At 44.4% G+C, this 19,820-nt stretch overlaps 1 protein-coding gene across 7 annotated transcripts in view; it reads right to left on the bottom strand.

Annotated features, from left to right (window-relative positions):
• Nucleotides 1-6,008: 6,008 nt before the first annotated feature.
• Nucleotides 6,009-19,820, bottom strand: part of TRAPPC12 (trafficking protein particle complex subunit 12) — a 58,597-nt gene continuing 44,785 nt past the window's right edge. For 6 of the 7 annotated variants that reach the window (XM_035109914.2, XM_035109911.2, XM_035109916.2 and 3 more), the window contains 4 exons: nt 17,204-17,302; nt 8,311-8,411; nt 7,524-7,611; nt 6,009-6,358 (listed from right to left, as the gene is read on the bottom strand). In XM_035109914.2, coding sequence (XP_034965805.1) covers nt 6,116-6,358; nt 7,524-7,611; nt 8,311-8,411; nt 17,204-17,302 — 531 coding nt within the window. In that variant the 3' untranslated portion in view covers nt 6,009-6,115. Of the gene's footprint in view, nt 6,359-7,523; nt 7,612-8,310; nt 8,412-17,203; nt 17,303-19,820 lie in introns of those variants that run through there. The other variant, XM_060272468.1, reaches the window with a different exon arrangement.

Here is a 19,820-nt window from a genome sequence, read left to right as displayed (position 1 = left end):
GTATTTAATTATTTATTTTATTTATAGTCTGCCTTTCTCTCAGTGCAGGACTCAAGGCTGTTCGCAGCATGAAATAAAATGAATGCAGCTAAAACACACACACAATCAGTATAAATACTTTTTTAAAAAAAGAAAGGAACACTATTAAAAACCACCACCACCAAAAGCACTTAAAACCATCTAAAAGTACAAAAAAGGGTGGGGTGGGGGAGAAAATAGACAACACCCACTCTCAGAAGTCTTGGGACACAGGTGGCGCTGTGGTTAAACCACAGAGCCTAGGGCTTGCTGATCAGAAGGTCGGCGGTTCGAATCCCTGTGACGGGGTGAGCTCCTGTTGCTCGGTCCCAGCTCCTGCCAACCTAGCAGTTCGAAACCACGTCAAAGTGCAGATAGATAAATAGGGACCGTAAACGGCGTTTCCGTGTGCTGCTCTGGTTCACAAGAAGCGGTTTTGTCATGCTGGCCACATGGCCTGGAAGCTGGCTCCCTCAGCTAATAATGCGAGATGAGCGCGCAACCCCAGGGTCGGTCACGACTGGACCTAATGGTCAGGGGTCCCTTTACCTTTACTCTCAGAAGTCTTAGCCACAACAATCAGCTAGTGGCCAAAGGCTTCTCCGAACAGAAAAAGGTCTTTGCCTGCAATTTGGGGTTTTTTTATTAAAAGAACAGCATCAACATAGCATTTGGTTGCATTTCCTCATTCTGCTTGCGTGGTATGGGATATGTTTCTGCAATCCATGCACAGCACGTAAAGGTTGTTTTAAGGTTCTTTTCAAAATTCAGTTTTTTATTGAGTTTCAGAACAGGCACTTAAGATATATGGAGTAAAACAATATTCCATTCAGAACTTAAAAGCTCCCCTTCCCCAATATCATCCATACGCCCAATGCATATTCACAGTAAGGCTATTTTTGGGCTTCCCAGATGCACAGCTAGGTTAACTCTAATAAGAGCAATCCTGTGGGTGATTTGCCATTGGGGAAAAAGAAAGAGGACGGACGGATAGACAGGGTCTGTTTACACACACTCTTCTGATTCACAGTGCTGTTGAAAATGTCTGAAATAACCCCACTTGGATAGATGTTCTGACTTCCACCACTAGAGTGTGCATGAGCTTTGGAAGTTAGCCTTCATAGGCCTCCTCTTTGAATAATTGCTTAAAAACACACTGCTTAAAAATTTAAATTCGGCACCTTTTTAGCAATTTCAGTGTAGATCTGACAGTTCCGCCAATTACTTTATTTTTAAAAATTTTTAACTAAGCTAAATGGAAAGCCCACTTTATGGCCTTCCCCTCCAAAATCATACCTGCATTGTCTCTCTCCCTCCGAGTCCCCACCCCCCCACGTCTGCCTTCCTCCATCCCACTTTGCCGTAAAAATTATGCACCAGATTTGACGATTTTAGTCCTACTGACAGCTGGTGTCATTTGTGAAACTTGAAGGATTTGCAAACAATCGCACAAAGGCCTACCCAGATCAAGAGCTGATCCCGAATATCCTGGCTAATGCAGCAATCACACCATGCTCTTTCTCTCTCTCTTAATCCTACCCTCACACTATGGTTGTGGCCATTCCGCCCTTTCCTTTTTGAGATGGGAATCTCTCGAGCTTGTAATCCCCAAACTGACTTGAAGAGCTGACTGGGAAAGCGGCTTTTGGCCAGAATTACCTGAAAGTTAGCTAGTCTGGGAGCCTGATTTGCATGCACCTCTGTCGGATTGTGGAACGTGTTAAGAGTAGGTAAATGATATTTCGCCGCTGCAGCCGCAAAATGCCCCCCCCCCATAACTCCACACACACACACCCAAAATCCAGGATGACATCCTTCTCCCCTTGCTTGAGTGGCACGTCTTTTGTTTTAATAGGTCCCCTTTTAAAATTTCACTTTCCAAGCAGCGGGCTTTTAAATGCGCACAGGGAGGCGGTTTCCTCGTTTTCACCTATAAAGCAGGTCAGTTCTTAGCCGATTCATTCACCCATCTCGGTAACCTTTGGAATTATCCTGGGCTCTCTTCAGAACAGCGTGTGAGCAGCATAGCAATCAGATGAGCACACCTGCCGACTTGCTCTGCCAGCACTTTATGCATTATAGATACGTTCAGCCAGACAAGTCTGTACAATAGAACGGCTGTCATCTTAATGCACCAGCGGCCTCTTTTCGTGGAATGCCATCCGGGGGGGTTAAGGTGGGGATTAGGGCAGAGGGAGATGCCCTCCTACCAAGCCAGACTGCCGGTCCATACCCAACATTTAGCCCAATATTGGGAGGTGCTCATTGGCAGAGGCTCTCCAAGGTTTCAGGGCGGGCTCTTTGCCCATAGATGGTTGAACCCGAGACCATTTACAGGGGCTCCACTCTGGGGCTACAGCTGTCCCCCCCCCATGCTCCCAGCTTTGAGTAGGGTTTGGCTCATTGTATAAATGAAGCAAAGTTCAACATGCTTCAGGGTCTCTTTTGAATATAACGAGACGTTTGGGGTGGGTGAGCCTTGCAACTTTTAATCACGGAGGAGGGGCTTTCTGCTCCCCCCCAAAAAAACCATTCACCTCTCTCATTGTTCACAGGTGATTGGACCAAGCATAAGTTCCTTGTCCTGTTGCCTTCAAAGACCTGCACAGCCTTGAAGCCTGCCTGAAACCCCATTCCAGAACACCTCCATCAATGAATGGGAAGCCCTTTGCCCTCCAGGTGTGCTTGGATTCCAGCTCCTGTCCTCCTGGACCATTGGGCATGCTGGCTGGAGATGGTATCATTTAGAGGCCACAGGTTCCTTGCCTCTCACCCATGTGTTTGCCTTCCTCTAACTCCCTCATCAAAGCCCACTTTTTCCACGAAGTCTCTGACACTTATTATTTATTCTTCTTGTTGCTGGCAAAAAAAATGAGCATGTTCTATGATTTATCATCTCCTTAAAGGAAACAAACCAGGCTTTTCTCCTTTGCTTAGGAAGAGGAGAGATCCTTTATCCCTTGTAATCTCTTGGAAAACAGGAAACACATTCTCTCTCATCAAGCCACCCTTGCTCACTCCAGTATTCTTCAGGAAAGCTCAGAAGAAAAACAGATTCCAGATTGAGCCAAGGAGAACTCACTCTTCCTTGATCCTTACTGCAAAAGTCTGAGCACCTCTCTGTTAAGGCAGTAATAGGCTAGCACTTTAAAGAGCAGTTCAGGTCATGTGAAGCTCTGCTATCTGCCACTGCTGGAAGTGGGCCGCATGTCACATTGACTTTCCTTCTACAGAGGAGGAAAGTTCGCAAGATGCAGCAGGACTGGAGTGGCGGAGATTTACAAAGAGGCATCCGCTAGAAATCAAAAGGAAGGCCCGGCTGTAGGAAACCCAACACCCTTTACTTCTTTATACATGCAAATTCCACAACCATGCAAATGTTAGGAGACAGAAAGAACAATTGTTATTGTGGAAGCTTGCAGCATGTAAAAAGCCGCAGCTAAGGCCAGGCTGGCAGTGTGGAAGCCACTGCAGTGCTGCTGGCATGACATGAAAAAGACCTCATGTGCTACATTAATGGGTTAGAGTTATGTGACATGCGGACATGATTATCCCATGTTTGTTGGCTTGCTGAGTTAGCACACCTAGGTGGGTCCTTGTACAGTCGTACCTTGGATCTCAAACGCTTTGGCTCCCGAAAAAATCAGCTCCCAAACGATTGAAACCAGGAAGTGAGCTTCCTATAGCCAATCAGAAGCCAAGCTTTGGTTTACGACCGTTTCGGAAGTCGAATGGACTTTGAGAACGGAGGCTGTTTGACTTCCAAGGTACGACTGTATACAAATAGAGGCTCTAATGAAATGCCACTTACAGCATAAGTGCATCTTGCACTGGGGTCCTGTTCCGGGGTGGTGAATATACTCAAAATTGCGTATACTCAAAGCAGCACCTGCGTGAGCATCCTTAGCTTCTGGAACCGGCTGCACCCCTCCCCAGGAGGCTGTGGGGCCACCTGGAACAGCCTGGGAGGTGGTGGGGCTGCAAGGGGAGGAGGGAAATCAGTGGGAACCACCCCCTTCCACCCATGGGAGTGGAGCAAGGGCCTGCAGTGGAGTAACTCATTGCCACTTGGGATCCAGCCCATTGTTTTGAACTATTTAAAGGAGTCCCTGGATGTAGACATTAGCTCAGGCATCCCCAAACTGCGGCCCTCCAGATGTTTTGGCCTACAACTCCCATGATCTCTAGCTAACAGAACCAATGGTCAGGGATGGTGGGAATAGTAGTCCAAAACATCTGGAGGGCCGAAGTTTGGGGATGCCTGCATTAGCTGGTTTGAGAGGGACGTGGCGACATTGGGACACCAACGGAAGCCAGAGGGAAGTTTAAACGTTGACTTCCTGAAGGCCTATGAACTGCTGGTACACAACAATTGTGAAAACGCACAAGCACCAAGGCGAGTGGGAATGGGTTTCAGCCACATGGCTGTGCCAATGAAAGTCGACGGAAAAAATGATTGCACATAAACAATTACAATATGCCAATCCATGTAAAACTATCGTAATGGATTAACGTTCGTTGACATGGCTCGTTAACATGACCCAGGTGGCGCTGTGGGTTAAACCACAGAGTCTAGGGCTTGCTGATCAGAAGGTCGGCGGTTCGAATCCCTGCAACGGGGTGAGCTCCCGTTGCTCGGTCCCAGCTCCTGCCCACCTAGAGGTTCGAAAGCATGTCAAAGTGCAAGTAGATAAATAGGGACCGCTCTGGCGGGAAGGTAAACGGCGTTTCCATGTGCTGCTCTGGTTCGCCAGAAGCAGCTTAGTCATGCTGGCCACATGACCTGGAAGCTGTCTGCGGACAAACGCCGCCTCCCTCGGCCAATAGAGCGAGATAAGCGCTGCAACCCCAGAGTCGGACACGACTGGACCTGATGGTCAGGGGCCCCTTTACCTTTACTAACATGGCTGCTGAGGTAGCATTTGGGAGGGTCAATGGTGGCAAGCGTTGGGGAAGGGAAATAGTCTCCTGACCTAAGTTTTTGTAGAAAAGAAGCCTATGCACAAATTTACTTGGTGATAAAGCATTACCTTTAAAGGAAATCGCTGAAAGTCTGTCCAGGCAGAGAGGGCACTTTCAAACAAAAGAATAAACAATTGGATGCTTCCCCTTGGATTGGTATCCCTGTGACCATGTTGAGAGCACAACAAGGCCCCTCTATTCTGATGGATCCCAATGCATTTGGGGCACACCAACAAGCAAAAGGGAAGCCCTCTTTGGAGACATCCTTATAGGGAATAACACTCAAGCATAGCTGTGCTGAGTAACCCCTCCCACTTGAACCCACATGCAGAGTGCTAATGCTTAACACTTGTACAGACTTCCACACCATCTGGAACCCTGAGCAGCCAAGGTTCTAGATCACATGGGAGCCTCCTGCCTCCCTGCAGTTATTTATGTTCTCTATGTGGATGCCAGGGGAGGGGGGCGGCTACTGAGGGCTTACTGTGAGCAGAACACCCTAACAGTAGAGACGATTTTGGGGAGTGGGTAGCCTAGGAATCCAAATGATAGTATCTAGGCACCTTTATTTCCTTTTGCCCGAGTTTACACGTTGGGCTGGCACTGTTGGAGCACAGATCTGCTTTGAGATATAATAGGACATTAGCAGTGGGCGCGATGCATTCGGGAAAAGCTGAAAGGCAGCCTATCTTCATAACTTCGAATTTTACTGCAGCGTTCTTGCCTCCACCGCCCACCGCCCTCCAATTATACACATGCAATGAGTTTAGCTGGTGCCATTTTATCACGAAGCCCCAAATGTGTTCAGAACAAAAGCCATCAAGGCAACTTAGCTCAAGTGCACTGCTATTTGCAGGGAGAAAACCCATCTGAATAACTGCGATTGTTTGTACATACTATAAGCTTGGCAATAGCTTCAGGGATGAAGTTGGCTGTAGATCAACACAAAATCCCCAGGGTGATAGCCAGGATTTGCTGAAAACAGACCAGCGTATAAACTCGTACAACGTAGTAATTTTACCATATGCTCATAATTAAAAAGCTTTTTATTGCTCTAGCTCGAAGAACATTTACAGATTAGCAGGAGTATGTACAACTTCTGAAATGATCCTTTCCAAAACAAGAAAGGGGAGGCCTATCCTAACTTGAGACACTGAGTGTTGAAACTGTCACCCTCCTTGAGAGCCACAGCTTCAAGCAGAGCCTGCTTCTTCTGCATGCTGCGAGAGGACTCGAGTTCATACATGGTTGTCAAATTGAAAAGCACGCTCTCGTGGAGGTAGTGCTTAGGGTCCTGCTGAACCATTCCTTCCAGCTGCCGGAGGGAATCCTTCAGTTTTCCCAGATAAAGCAGACAAACTGCAGCATTGTTGTTAGCCTAAAGAAAAGGTATATTAGATTCATCCATGGAGCAAAAAAAAAAAAAAATGCACTTCAAGATATTAATTCTAAACACACTGTCGCTTTTCGGTCAAAGGTGGATTTGAATGCTCTTTCCTTCAGAGCATGGTAGAGGATCAGTCCTTAGAATATTGTCTGTTTGCCAAAAATCTCGCAGAGAAGCTCGAAAGAGCCTATGACCCTTGTACTTACGGGACCGTCTCTCCCGGTATGCCCCGCGGAGGACCTTAAGGTCCATAAACAGTAATACCTTAGGGGTCCCGGGCCCGAAGGAAGTCAGATTAGCCTCTACTAGAACCAGGGCCTTCTCAACGCTGGCCCCGACCTGGTGAAACGCTCTGTTTCCTGAGACCAGGGCCCTGCGGGACCTGATTTCTTTCCGCAGGGCCTGTAAGACAGAGTTGTTCTGCCTGGCATTTGGCCTGGAGCCAACCTGATTCCCTTCCCCATTTCCTACTTTCTTTTTCCCTTTTATATGAGGCTGCATTTTTAATTTTTAATTTAATTTTGATGTATGTAGACTTGTTGTTGAGTTGTATTTTAATCAGTTGTTTTATATTTGGGGTTAGCCGCTCTGATCCCGGCTTTGGCTGGGGAGGGCGGGGTATAAATAATAATAATAATTATCACTTAAGCCAGTGTTTCCCAAACTTGGGCCTCCAGCTGGTTTTGGACAACAATTCCCATCATCCCTGACCACTGGTCCTGCGAGCTAGGGATCATGGGAGTTGTAGTCCAACAACCCAAGTTTGGGAAACACTGACTCAAGCAATACTGCTCTGCGTCATTCATTTGCTTCAAAGAGGTTTGCATAAAAAAACCCGACCATCCTAAAGCACCAAGATATGTTACTGAAAAGTGCTGTTTTTGTAAAATTTACTGATTCCCGGGAGCAATGACTTGCCTATGCCATGTTCATTTGTGCAACATTAATTACAGTTTGGGGCACTGGACTCTATAGTAGGAATGAGGAACTGGCGGTGCTCCAGAGGCTGTTGGATTCAAAACTCCCATCAGCATGGCCTCTGAAGGATGGTGGGAGTTACAAGGTAGCAACATCTGGAGGAACACTGATTCCCCATCCCTGCTCTTAAAGGATGTCGTTTTAGAAGCCTATGATTTAACTGTAAGACATATCCTACCACAGCATTGGATGGGTCAACCTTCAAAATCTCTGTGAAGAATTTGTGAGCTTCTGCAAAGTTATTCTGACCAAGATGGAGGAATGCTCTGGAATACAAGAGAAAAAGAGAGAGAGAGTGCTCCTTTAGAAGATGAAAGTTACTTCAGAAAATTCAAAGTAGCAAAGACATTACAAAAGGTGACGGGTCATCCTCGTTTCCTCAAATTTCTGAGTGCTCTTGGCTGCTGATCTTCATCAGGGAGCCTCGATGTTACAATTTAGATTTCAGACTAAATGCATAGCAAATAAACCACATAGCCTAAGGAGTGAGGGATAGCTCAGTTAGTAGAGCGTGAGACTCATTAATCTCAGAGCCGTGGGTTCAAGCCGCACATTGGGCGAAATATTTCTGCATTGCACAGGGTTGGACTAGATGATCCTTGTGGTTCCTTCCAACTCTATGATTCTATGAATGGGACTTCCTTATAAGCACATATAGGACCACAGCATTAAGATATGCTGGAGAGTGATTTGAAGAGAAAGGTTTGGAGTGGACAAAAAATACTTTTTCAAGTCAGCTCTTGTAACAAAGGAAACAGAACTCCGTCAATCTAAGATAACATGACTACACCATGTTATACAGATCTCAAGGGCTGGTAGATGCCAATCAGTCTTTCTTCTGACAGTTGTAGTTACATAAAAGAGAAATGAAGAGAAAGGGGCATTCTCTTGGGCCCCTTAATGTTCACAGTGCATTCTTTGCAAAATCATGTTTAAGATTAATTTAGCTTTTTTACATTTCCCACCTGTTCATTAAAACCATAATTTGGTTCTTCAGCCCATCCAATTTCTGAGTCACTTTCTCGACGTCTTGAAAATACTTTTCAGCCATTTTTATGTCTCCAATCTGGGTGGCACACAAAAAAAAATTTCTAAGAAACATTTGCTGCAATTAACAAACCACACAAGGGAGGCATCAAAAAGGTAGGCTTTCGTACAAAAATACCTTTCTGCACTGGGCGGGGGAAGAAGGAACGTACAAGGAATGTGAACAACAAGAAGAAGTAGTTCAAAATACATGTCATTTTACCTCAAAATCATAAGGATGCCGTTCCATTAAAGCATTTCACCTGGAAATATTTTCTTATGCAAGATATTATTGCAGAATCAGAACTCGGAATTATTTATTTCTTTTTTTAAAAAGGATTAAATTGATATATGCCTTCCACAACCATAATAACTAAGGAAAGTTAGGATATGTGCTGAAATCCTGACTTACAGGAGCAGCATGTTTTTATTTGGTTGTAGAGCAAGCTCTACTCTTCGCTCTGAATCTAGCATCGATCAGGCTAGCTTTCAGCTTTTCTGCTTCCTTTTTTAATTTTTTAATTCATTTTATATAATAACACATATCACAACAACAACAACACAGAAATAAGAAACAATAAACAAAAGCACCCACCCCACAATTATATATATCTTACCCTCTTTACTAAACATTATCGTCTGGACTTCCCCTCCCCCATCTTTAGCAATATTTCATCTATCATATTCTCAACCCCAATATCACAAAGATAAAATCATATTTCAATGTCATCCTCTCTTTCAGTTATATTCCTCTATTCCTTCCTCTGTCCACCCCTCCCATCCCCCACCTCCCCGCGATTCCCACTGCCACCAGAAGTCCCGAGGTGTAGCAGACAGGTAAAGGCGGTCCTTTTCCCAGTGAAATCTCACTACCCCTCCCCATCCCACCTCCCCAGTAATCCCTCTCTGCCACCAAGGGATCCCGGGGGGCGGGCGGGCGAAACAAACGGGGAGCAGTGGGCTGGTTCCACCACTCCCATAAACCACTTTCTAAAAAATAAAATAAATAAAAACAAGTGGGTGATATCCAACTAAGCCATACATAAAGCAGGCCTGAACTTCCTGTTACTTAATTCCATTGTCTTCAGCAGGTCTCTTCTGAATACAGTATGACTAACACTGGATTATAACCTAATCCACCCGCCAGCCCCTCACTTGAAACACCGCTCTGAATAGTGGACAGGAACGTAACTTCAGAAGGGATCACCAATCAGTGATCTGCACATCCATCTTTTGCTGGAAAGAGGGAGAAAGGCTCCTCAGCTCAAAACCCTTGAGCAAGGTTGTACACATCCGATTCAAATTACCCACAACTGTGTATACCCCAAGTTTCCTGCAGCCTGATTTAGGTAGTGGCTTTCATGCAAACCATAGTTTACACAGCACACGCCATTTATAGCATGCTCCTTTCCTTAGGTTGACCAGTTTCTTGGAAAGGGGAAGAAGTTGGGGTTTTTGTGTGTGTGTGTGTGACTGGAAAGCTCAACGTCATCTTCAATTGATGAGGAAAAGAAAAATGAGACCAATTTCCAGTCCAAGTTTTTGTGTGCAGTGAAGAAAGGAAATGAGATAAGAGAGGTGTTGCCACAGAGCTTTTTTGAGGGGGGGGGGGCAAGAAATGCACTGTACAATTCCCACTTTATCTTCAACTCAAGACAGGGTTGAGAGTTGTGAGTTGCAGGATTGCTGCTGGAAGGAATGAGCGATCAGGCCAAGACAGGGCTGTACATCTTGTAACCCTGCCAGGAGCCCCTTGGTCACATAGTGTTAGCCTGCCGGGTTTTCTGCAAAGTCCAAACAGGCAGAAAAACCAGGAGGCTTTTATAAAGCCTCAGGCAGCCTGTCACACAAAACTATTGGGCTGCATTCAGCTTGATGAATAGTATAAGCTACCTCTGCCACCCTAGAAGCAGAGAGTCCATCTCCTATGTCCAACCCCAGGATCCAAGTATTTTGCAGTTCTGGGAGTATTTGAAGAAGTCATTTTGCAGCAGGGCCTTTGTCCCAATATCAGCATCTACAGGTTTTTGCACATGCTGATGGAACTTGGGTTTTCTCTGCAACTTAATCATAAGAGCGCACAGGTCTGGGACACTGGCTTCAGCACTTTTTGATGTCAAATGCTATGTACTTAATATCCCACGAGTGGGATTTCATTGCTGCATTACATTTTATTTAAATTGTGGTTCTCTCCCATCCTTGCTCAGCACCTCAAGGCAATGCTGGGATTTACACTCTCTCACACACTGCCTTTTACACAAACACCCATACCCACACCAGATTTCATCAGACATGACATGGCAAGTATCGTTTTGGAATTTAACAATGCATAAGACAGTGAAACACTGACAAGGGAGAAAAGGCAACATCTCTGGTGCTGCCGCCCCAAACCATTTCGAGGAACAGCCGCGTTTTCAGCTGCCACTGTTCCAAGGTTATGTAAGGCAGGCCAATAGGTTTCTCGTGCTTTGTCTTCATTTTTTTTTTTTGCGGCACTTGAAGGAAAAAGGCCCTGTTCTGACAGTAAAAACCACTAATTCAAGAATATCCAATAATCTCTCTTCCCTCAAGGCCCCCTGTAACAGCAAACACTGAGGAAGGCAAGATTCCCTTCAGAGCCTGTTAACATTGCTCTTTGAATTGGACAGACAGATTGCTCCTCTGAGACACGCGCCACTCTCCTTGCATTCTCCCCAAGGTTGGGCATGTTGTCTTTGCAGCAAGCGCAGCCTTTGATGGACCTCAGAGCAAGAGAGCGTAGCCAGGAAGTGAACTCTGCTCTCTTGTGCGCTCCACTGAGACCCAGAACAGCCAGCTGCTACGGAAAGGACTTACAAGTCATCAATAAATGAAACATAAACAGGCACAAACTATTTTTTCCTAACACATCTCTACTTTATGTTTTAATAACCTTGTTTGATATACTCCCAATTATTTCAATGCTTCTCTCCAGCTGCAGACAGCCTTCAAATACCAACCATTTAATGATGGACAGAGAGATAGGTAGCTGAGATATTATACTTCATTCGAAAAGCTTACTCCCAGGGAAAACATGCAATGGTCCCATCACGAATGGGAGCAGCAAACCACAATCTCCGGCCTAAAGAGTTTGGTCTGAAGCAGAGTCTGTGGTTTGTTTCACTTCAAACAAGGTCATGATGTGAAAGCAAAGCTTGTTTGGTGTGAAACAAACCATGATACCCAGTTGGGATGTAAGGCCAATTACATTAGGGATCATGGTTTGTTGCTCCCGTTCATGGAGGAGTGAAGGGTTTATTGCGAGGTATGGATTGGGTCATAGTGTGGTATGGTGACTGGCTATTGGAAAGTAGGTCTTTCCAGTGATGGAATCTGGCTGTGGAATGCTCTCCCCAGAGAGAGGCTAACCTGGCTTCTTACTAGGCAGTTATTTTGGTGCCAAAATACCTTATTTTCTCTGGCTTTTTGGTCTGCTTCAGCTGGCCCATGAACACTGTTACAGTTGTACCTTGGAAGCCAAACGCCTTACGAGTTGAACGTTTCGGCTCCCCGAATGCCACAAACCCAGAAGTGAGTGTTCCAGTTTGCGGAAGCTGCGCCTTGGTTGTAAAAACGTTTTCGGAAGTCGAACGGACTTCCGGAACGGATTCTGTTCAACAACCAAGCTATGACTGTATTGGGGAGGTTCTTTATAAATACAGTGGTGCCTCGCAAGACGAAAGTAATTCGTTCCGCGAGTTGCTTCGTCTAGCGAAATTTTCGTCTTGCGAAGCACGGTTTGCTGCGCCAAACAAAAAACCAGCGAAAAACTTTGTCTTGCGAAGCGCCGAAAACATCGCAAAATGCTTTCGTCTTGCGAGTTTTCTGTTGCGCGAGGCATTCGTCTTGCGAGGTACCACTGTATTCTTGAAGAATGAATATTTAAATCTTGCCATTTAAGTGATAAAAAGAAATGGGATTAAGAATTCTGAAGCACGTGCTTCGATTCAGAGCTGCTCTCTTAGTGACTGATGGGATATGGCTTGGCAAAAGTGCAGAAGAGCAAGCTAACCAAGCTTGGGCAATGGAATGGGGCATCTAGGTATTCCCTCCCGCCATTGTGGTGTGGCAAATCTCTCCTCTTGGAAGACAAGGGGGGCATGGAGAGTAAAGACCTAAAGAACAGTAAGTGCTGATTGGTGCTGAAGACAACCACCAATGTTTTTTTAAAGGGCTAAGGTAAGGGTAAAAGTGATCCATGACCCCTTCATGGATCACTGCCTTGTCGTGGCGAAGGGGCTTAAATAACTTAGAGAAGTTACGTTTTGACCAAACGTGATCCACCTGGAGAAGGAATTGGCAAGCCACTCCAGTATCCCTGCCAAGAAAACTCTATGGACAAAGACAACAGGCATATAAAAGTTATGACGCTGGAAGATGAGCCCCTCAGGTCGGAAGGCGTCCAACATGCTACTGAGGAAGAGCGGAGGACAAGTACAAGTAGATTCAGAGCTGATGAAGCGGCTGGGCCAAAGCCGAAAGGTCGCTCAGTTGCGGATATGCCTGGAAGCGAAAGGAAAGTCCGATGCTGTAAAGAAAAATATTGCATAGGAACCTGGAATGTAAGAACCATGGATAATGGTAAGCTGGATGTGGTGAAAAATGAGATGGCAAGAATAAATATTGACATCCTGGGCATCAGTGAACTAAAATGGAAGGGAATGGGTGAATTCAGTTCGGGTGACTATCATATCTACTACTGTGGGCAAGAATCCCGTAGAAGAAATGGAGTGGCCCTCATAGTCAACAAAAGAGTGGCAAAAGCTGTAATGGGATGCAATCTCAAAAATGACAGAATGATCTCGATACGAATCCAAGGCAGACCTTTTAACATCACAGTAATCCAAGTTTATGCACCAACTACCGGTGCTGAAGAAAGTGAAATTGACCAGTTCTATGAAGACTTACAACACCTTCTAGAAATGACACCAAAGAAGGATTTTCTTCTCATTACAGGGGATTGGAATGCTAAAGTAGGGAATCAAGAGATAAAAGGAACAACTGGCAAGTTTGGCCTTGGAGTTCAAAATGAAGCAGGGCAAAGGCTAATAGAGTTCTGTCAAGAGAACAAGCTGGTCATCACAAACACTCTTTTCCAACAACACAAGAGACGACTCTACACATGGATATCACCAAATGGGCAGCATCGAAATCAGATTGATTATATTCTCTGCAGCCAAAGATGGAGAAGCTCTATACAGTCAGCAAAAACAAGACCTGGAGCTGACTGCAACTCAGATCATCAGCTTCTTATAGCAAAATTCCAGCTTAAACTGAAGAAAGTAGGAAAAACCACTGGGCCAGTAAGATACAATCTAAATCAAATCCCTTATGAATACACAGTGGAAGTTAGGAACAGGTTTAAGGATTTAGATTTGGTGGACAGAATGCCTGAAGAACTATGGATGGAGGCTCGTAACATTATACAGGAGGCAGCAACGAAAACCATCCCAAGGAAAAGGAAATGCAAGAAAGCAAAATGGCTGTCCAACGAGGCCTTACAAATAGCGGAGGAGAGGAGGCAAGCAAAATGCAAGGGAGATAGGGAAAGATACAGGAAACTGAATGCAGATTTCCAAAAAACAGCAAGGAGAGACAAGAGGGTCTTCTTAAATGAGCAATGCAAAGAAATAGAGGAAAACAATAGAATGGGGAAAACCAGAGATCTGTTCAAGAAAATTGGAGATATGAAAGGAACATTTCGTACAAAGATTACCATAATCAAGGACAAAAGTGGTAAGGACTTAACAGAAGCAGAAGACATCAAGAAGAGGTGGCAAGAATACACAGAGGAATTATACCAGAAAGATATGGAGGTCTCGTACACCTCAGGTAGTGTGGTTGCTGACCTTGAGCCAGACATCTTGGAGAGTGAAGTCAAATGGGCCTTAGAAAGCATTGCTGATAACAAGGCCAGTGGAAGTGATGATATTCCAGCTGAACTATTTAAAATTTTAAAAGATGATGCTGTTAAGGTGCTACACCCAATATGCCAGCGAGTTTGGAAAACTCAGCAATGGCCAGAGGATTGGAGAAGATCAGTCTACATCCCAATTCCAAAGAAGGGCAGTGCCAAAGAATGCTCCAACTACCGCACAATTGCGCTCATTTCACACACTAGCAAGGTTATGCTTAAAATTCTACAAGGCAGGCTTAGGCAGTATGTGGACCGAGAACTCCCAGAAGTGCAAGCTGGATTTCGAAGGGGCAGAGGAACCAGAGACCAAATAGCAAACATGCGCTGGATTATGGAGAAAGCTAGAGAGTTCCAGAAAAACGTCTACTTCTGCTTCATTGACTATGCAAAAGCCTTTGACTGTGTCGACCACAGCAAACTATGGCAAGTTCTTAAAGAAATGGGAGTGCCTGATCACCTCACCTGTCTCCTGAGAAATCTCTATGTGGGACAAGAAGCTACAGTTAGAACTGGATATGGAACAACTGATTGGTTCAAAATTGGGAAAGGAGTACGACAAGGTTGTATATTGTCTCCCTGCTTATTTAACTTATATGCAGAATTCATCATGCGAAAGGCTGGACTAGATGAATCCCAAGCCGGAATTAAGATTGCCGGAAGAAATATCAACAACCTCAGATATGCAGATGACACAACCTTGATGGCAGAAAGTGAGGAGGAATTAAAGAACCTTTTAATGAGGGTGAAAGAGGAGAGCGCAAAATATGGTCTGAAGCTCAACATCAAAAAAACCAAGATCATGGCCACTGGTCCCATCACTTCCTGGCAAATAGAAGGGGAAGAAATGGAGGCAGTGAGAGATTTTACTTTCTTGGGCTCCTTGATCACTGCAGATGGTGACAGCAGTCACGAAATTAAAAGACGCCTGCTTCTTGGGAGAAGAGCAATGACAAACCTAGACAGCATCTTAAAAAGCAGAGACATCACCTTGCCTACAAAGGTCCGTATAGTTAAAGCTATGGTTTTCCCGGTAGTGATGTATGGAAGTGAGAGCTGGACCATAAAGAAGGCTGATCGCCGAAGAATTGATGCTTTTGAATTATGGTGCTGGAGGAGACTCTTGAGAGTCCCATGGACTGCAAGAAGATCAAACCTATCCATTCTTAAGGAAATCAGCCCTGAGTGCTCACTGGAAGGACAGATCGTGAAGCTGAGGCTCCAATACTTTGGCCACCTCATGAGAAGAGAAGAATCTTTGGAAAAGACCTTGATGTTGGGAAAGATGGAGGGCACTAGGAGAAGGGGACGACAGAGGACGAGATGGTTGGACAGTGTTCTCGAAGCCACGAACATGAGTTTGACCAAACTGCGGGAGGCAGTGGAAGACAGGAGTGCCTGGCGTGCTATGGTCCATGGGGTCACGAAGAGTCGGACACGACTAAACGACTAAACAACAACAACAAAAGTACCTCTGACTGTTAGATCCAGTCGTGTCCAACTCTGGGGTTGCGTGCTCTTCTTGCTCTATAGGCCGAGGGAGTCTGCGTTTGTCCGCAAACAGCTTCTGGTTCATGTGGCCAGCATGACTAAGCCGCTTCTGGTGAAGCAGAGCAGCGCACGGAAAAGCGTTTACCTTCCCGCCGGAGCGCTACCTATTTATCTACTTGTACTTTGGCGTGCTTTCGAACTGCTAGGTGGGCAGGAGCTGGGACTGAACAACGGGAGCTCACCCCGTCGCAGGGATTTGAACTGCTGACCTTCTGATCGGCAAGCCCAAGGCTCTGTGGTTTAGACCACAGTGCCACCCGCGTCCCTTTAAAGGGCTACAGCAGGACAATGGCAGAAAATTCAGGTGGCTCATGCTGGGAATCTGCCCACTGAGAAATTGTGTGTTCTCTCTTTTGCACGTGCTCCCACTCCCACCCACATTCGTCTTGAGGGCCACTAGCCTGGATACTAAACTGCAAGTTGCAGAATTGGAAGATTCACCCGTTTCCATATACAGAGAGAGAAATGTGGATTATGTGTGTCACCTCATTGCAAACTGACTAGGTGTACATTTAATTTATAGCAGAGCAAAAAAAAAAATTGTGTCAAGTGAGAAACATCTCTTCAAAGCACAGCTTACCAAATATCAAGTATCATTTTAATGAGACACGGGCTTTGTTGTTTAGACTATTACGTGCTCCTTTCAGCAGAGTTTGGCAGCACTGGTGGTGCCTAGTAACCTACAAACAGCATTATTATGCTCTGGATGGAATAATAATTGAAATGCTCAAGGAAGGCAAGGGAGAAAAGGAGAAAGTGTCAGGTGGATAAAGACGAGAATGTTCTTCCCAAACTACTACTACTACTACTACTACTACTACTACTTCTGCTCCTTCTTCTTCTCCTCCTCCTCCTCCTCCTCCTTCTTTTATTATTATTATTTATACCCCACCCATCTGGCTGGGTTTTCCCCGCCACTCTGGGCGGCTTCCAACAAATACCAAAATACATTAAAATATCACAGATTAAAAACTTCCCTAAACAGGGCTGCCTTTAGGTGTTTTATAAATGTCAGGTAGTTGTTTATCTCCTTGACCTCCGATGGAAGGGCGTTCCACAAGGCGGGCGCCACTACCGAGAAGGCCCTCTGCCTGGTTCCCTGTACATGCCTTACAGGGCACGCCTTATCAAGTTTTGTATTCTCTACGTTGCCATTTAATTCAAACCTTTGGGTGTTCAAACCTTTGGGTGTTAACCTTCTGAACTGTTGAGTTTCCCATTGTAGCATTTGGTTAATAACCAACACATCAAACTATATACTAGCGGGGGACTTTTATCACACACAAATATTTGTTCTATTGTGGTCAAGAAGGGCTGTCACTTGGCTTTATTCAGAATCGAGTATATACCTGCAGGAAAATCCTCCCAATGCCACTCAACAGCTGAGGCTCTTGCTCCGGGTAATATTTGATGACTGTGTGATATGTCTCCACAGCAAGCACATAGTCCTAGGGGGTAGAAAGCACACACAGAGAGATGCAAGGTCAGCAGTTGATCTTTGCTCTATGCACACAGCAAATGCACGATAAACAGATCGAAGCAATGTAATTTAAAGATAGAAAAAAATAGGATGGTTGAAAACACAAGTAAAGGGTTGCCCCTGCCTATGACTAAATGCTGCTCTACTGGGTTTAGCAGATGCGTGACACCAGGTTGAAGACCTCTTTCTCTTGCACCCATTACGTGAGCTGGGAATATAAAGGAGACTTGAAATCAAACCAAAATATCTCTGCTCCTCAAAGCAGAACCAAATATATCTGCCCACCAAGCAACAGCTTTGTATTTGCCAAAATCATGCACAATGGGCGTACACACACACACACACACACACACGTCTCCTTCACCATCTTTCTGTTTGGCAAGTGAAGCCTTCTGCACAGCCAAGTCAGATAGACTGCCAATGTTCTAAAAATTCCTCTTGCTGGGAAAACAGCCACTGCTCTTATGATGAGGGAACAGCCACAATGGCTAGATGAAGGGAATTTTAAAAGGAGCTCAGGGCAAGCGGATGGGAATTTAGCAAACAAGTAGGGATTCCTCCCACATTAACACTTAATGCTTTTGAAGATATGATTGTCAAAGGATGCCTTTGGAACATTTGTTTGCTTCCTGGGTGTAGCTTCCTGATTTATAGGCCTTGGTCTTGATTTAATTATGGATTATTATTTTTTAAAAAATGTACAAATCATGAAAAAATTAAACTAAACTTAAGCTCAGCCCAGAAACAACAATGCAGTGAAGCATTATACCACATCAGGAAGGGGCAATATTTATTAATATTCCAAAGTCAACACATTCCTTTGGCTCAGAACATGTTACATTAAAAAACAAACAAACCAATAGATACGGATAGCGAAACTTTAAATGCTTAACCCTGACCAAATATAAGAGATGATACAAAGGTTCTGAGCATTTAACACAATGGCTCAACCAGTTCTATGCAATGGCTTTGGCCACCAAATAACCTGTGAGCCCATTCAAAGGATTCCATACACTAGCCCTGCGTACAATCTAATAAAAATAATTAAATAATTTTATTATTAATACCCTGCCCATCTGGCTGGATTGCCCCAGCTACTTTGGGCGACTTCCAACACACATATAAAAACATAATAAAACATCAAACATGCAAAACCTCCCAATACAGGGCTGCCTTCAGATGCCTTCTAAAAGTTGCATAGCTATTCATTTCCTTGGCATCTGATAGGAGGGCGTTCCAGAGGGTGGTGCCACTACTGAGAAGGCCCTCTGGCCTGGTTCCCCGTAGCTTCACTTCTACAGAACTGGAGGCAGCATACCTCTAACAGTTGCTGAGATCATTAATGGGGGAAGTGTTGCTGCACTTGTGGTCCTGCTTGTGGGCTTCTCAGAGAAGTATCTGGTTGGTCACTGTGGAAACAGGGTGCCAGACTAAATGGGTCTTTGGTTCAACCCAGCAGGGCTTGTGTAATGATTTCCATTTTCTGCTCCTGGAGGTCCTTCTGATGGTCTGAGCTCAGGAGCAGGCTTGTGGCTAGCTGGGGTCATAAAGTCGGGAAAGGGTCTTGGAAGCCATTCTGTATTTCCATGCGCTCCTCATTCAACGGTTTTGAATTCAGAGGTCTATCCTGGCTGCTCCCTCCCCCCAAGCAGCCAATAAATAATTGGGTGGTATATTTAATGAAAATCAAATGAAGAAAATAAAAATCAATCTTGCCAACTCTCTTTTTCTTCACAACCAAAATGCTCCCGTGCTTTATCGTAGTCACACTAGACTGAGATGTAAAGCCCAAAAAACTACTGCATTTTCAAGCAGACCTGCCAAACGTCTCTGAGAAGGGGATATACTCTATCAAATAGAAGAGCAAGTTTAATGAACATTAAAATTTAACTCCATTTGAATACTATATTCAGTTGCAGGGCAGAAATCTGGAAGTCCTTTTAGTCTTCTTTATCTTTCTTTCCCTAATCTTTCTTCTCTCTCGTCTCTCAATTTCTCTTTCTTTAGGTTTTCCCTTTTCTTTTCTTCTTTCTGCCTACATTCTTTTTTATACTAAGTAGCTGTTTTATATCAATGCATTATTTAAAAAATACTTTGTAATGGGTATGTACAGGTGAAACTCAGAAAATTAGAATATCTTCGAAAAGTGCATTGATTTCAGTAATGCAACGTATTTTTGTATTTTGTATTTTAATTTTTACAAATGCTTTCTTTTGGAAATTCCACAGTAATAAAACAAATAGTTACAATAATACAAAAATAAACATCACTATTACATTTCATTAATTCCATTCAATTTATAATTGACCCGCCTAATGAGAAATAATTAAAATTAACACAAATAAAGGCTTGACATACCTTGCTTTGCATGTCATGCATCTATCTCATATATTGGTTTCACCTTTTAAGTTGCATTACTGAAATAAATGCACTTTTCGGCGATATTCTAAGTTTCCGAGTTTCACCTGTATTTTTGTATATCTCTC

This window comes from Zootoca vivipara, chromosome 3 (assembly GCF_963506605.1).
Source record: "Zootoca vivipara chromosome 3, rZooViv1.1, whole genome shotgun sequence".
Lineage (NCBI taxonomy): Eukaryota > Metazoa > Chordata > Lepidosauria > Squamata > Lacertidae > Zootoca > Zootoca vivipara.
This window is presented reverse-complemented; position numbering and strand designations above follow the sequence as displayed.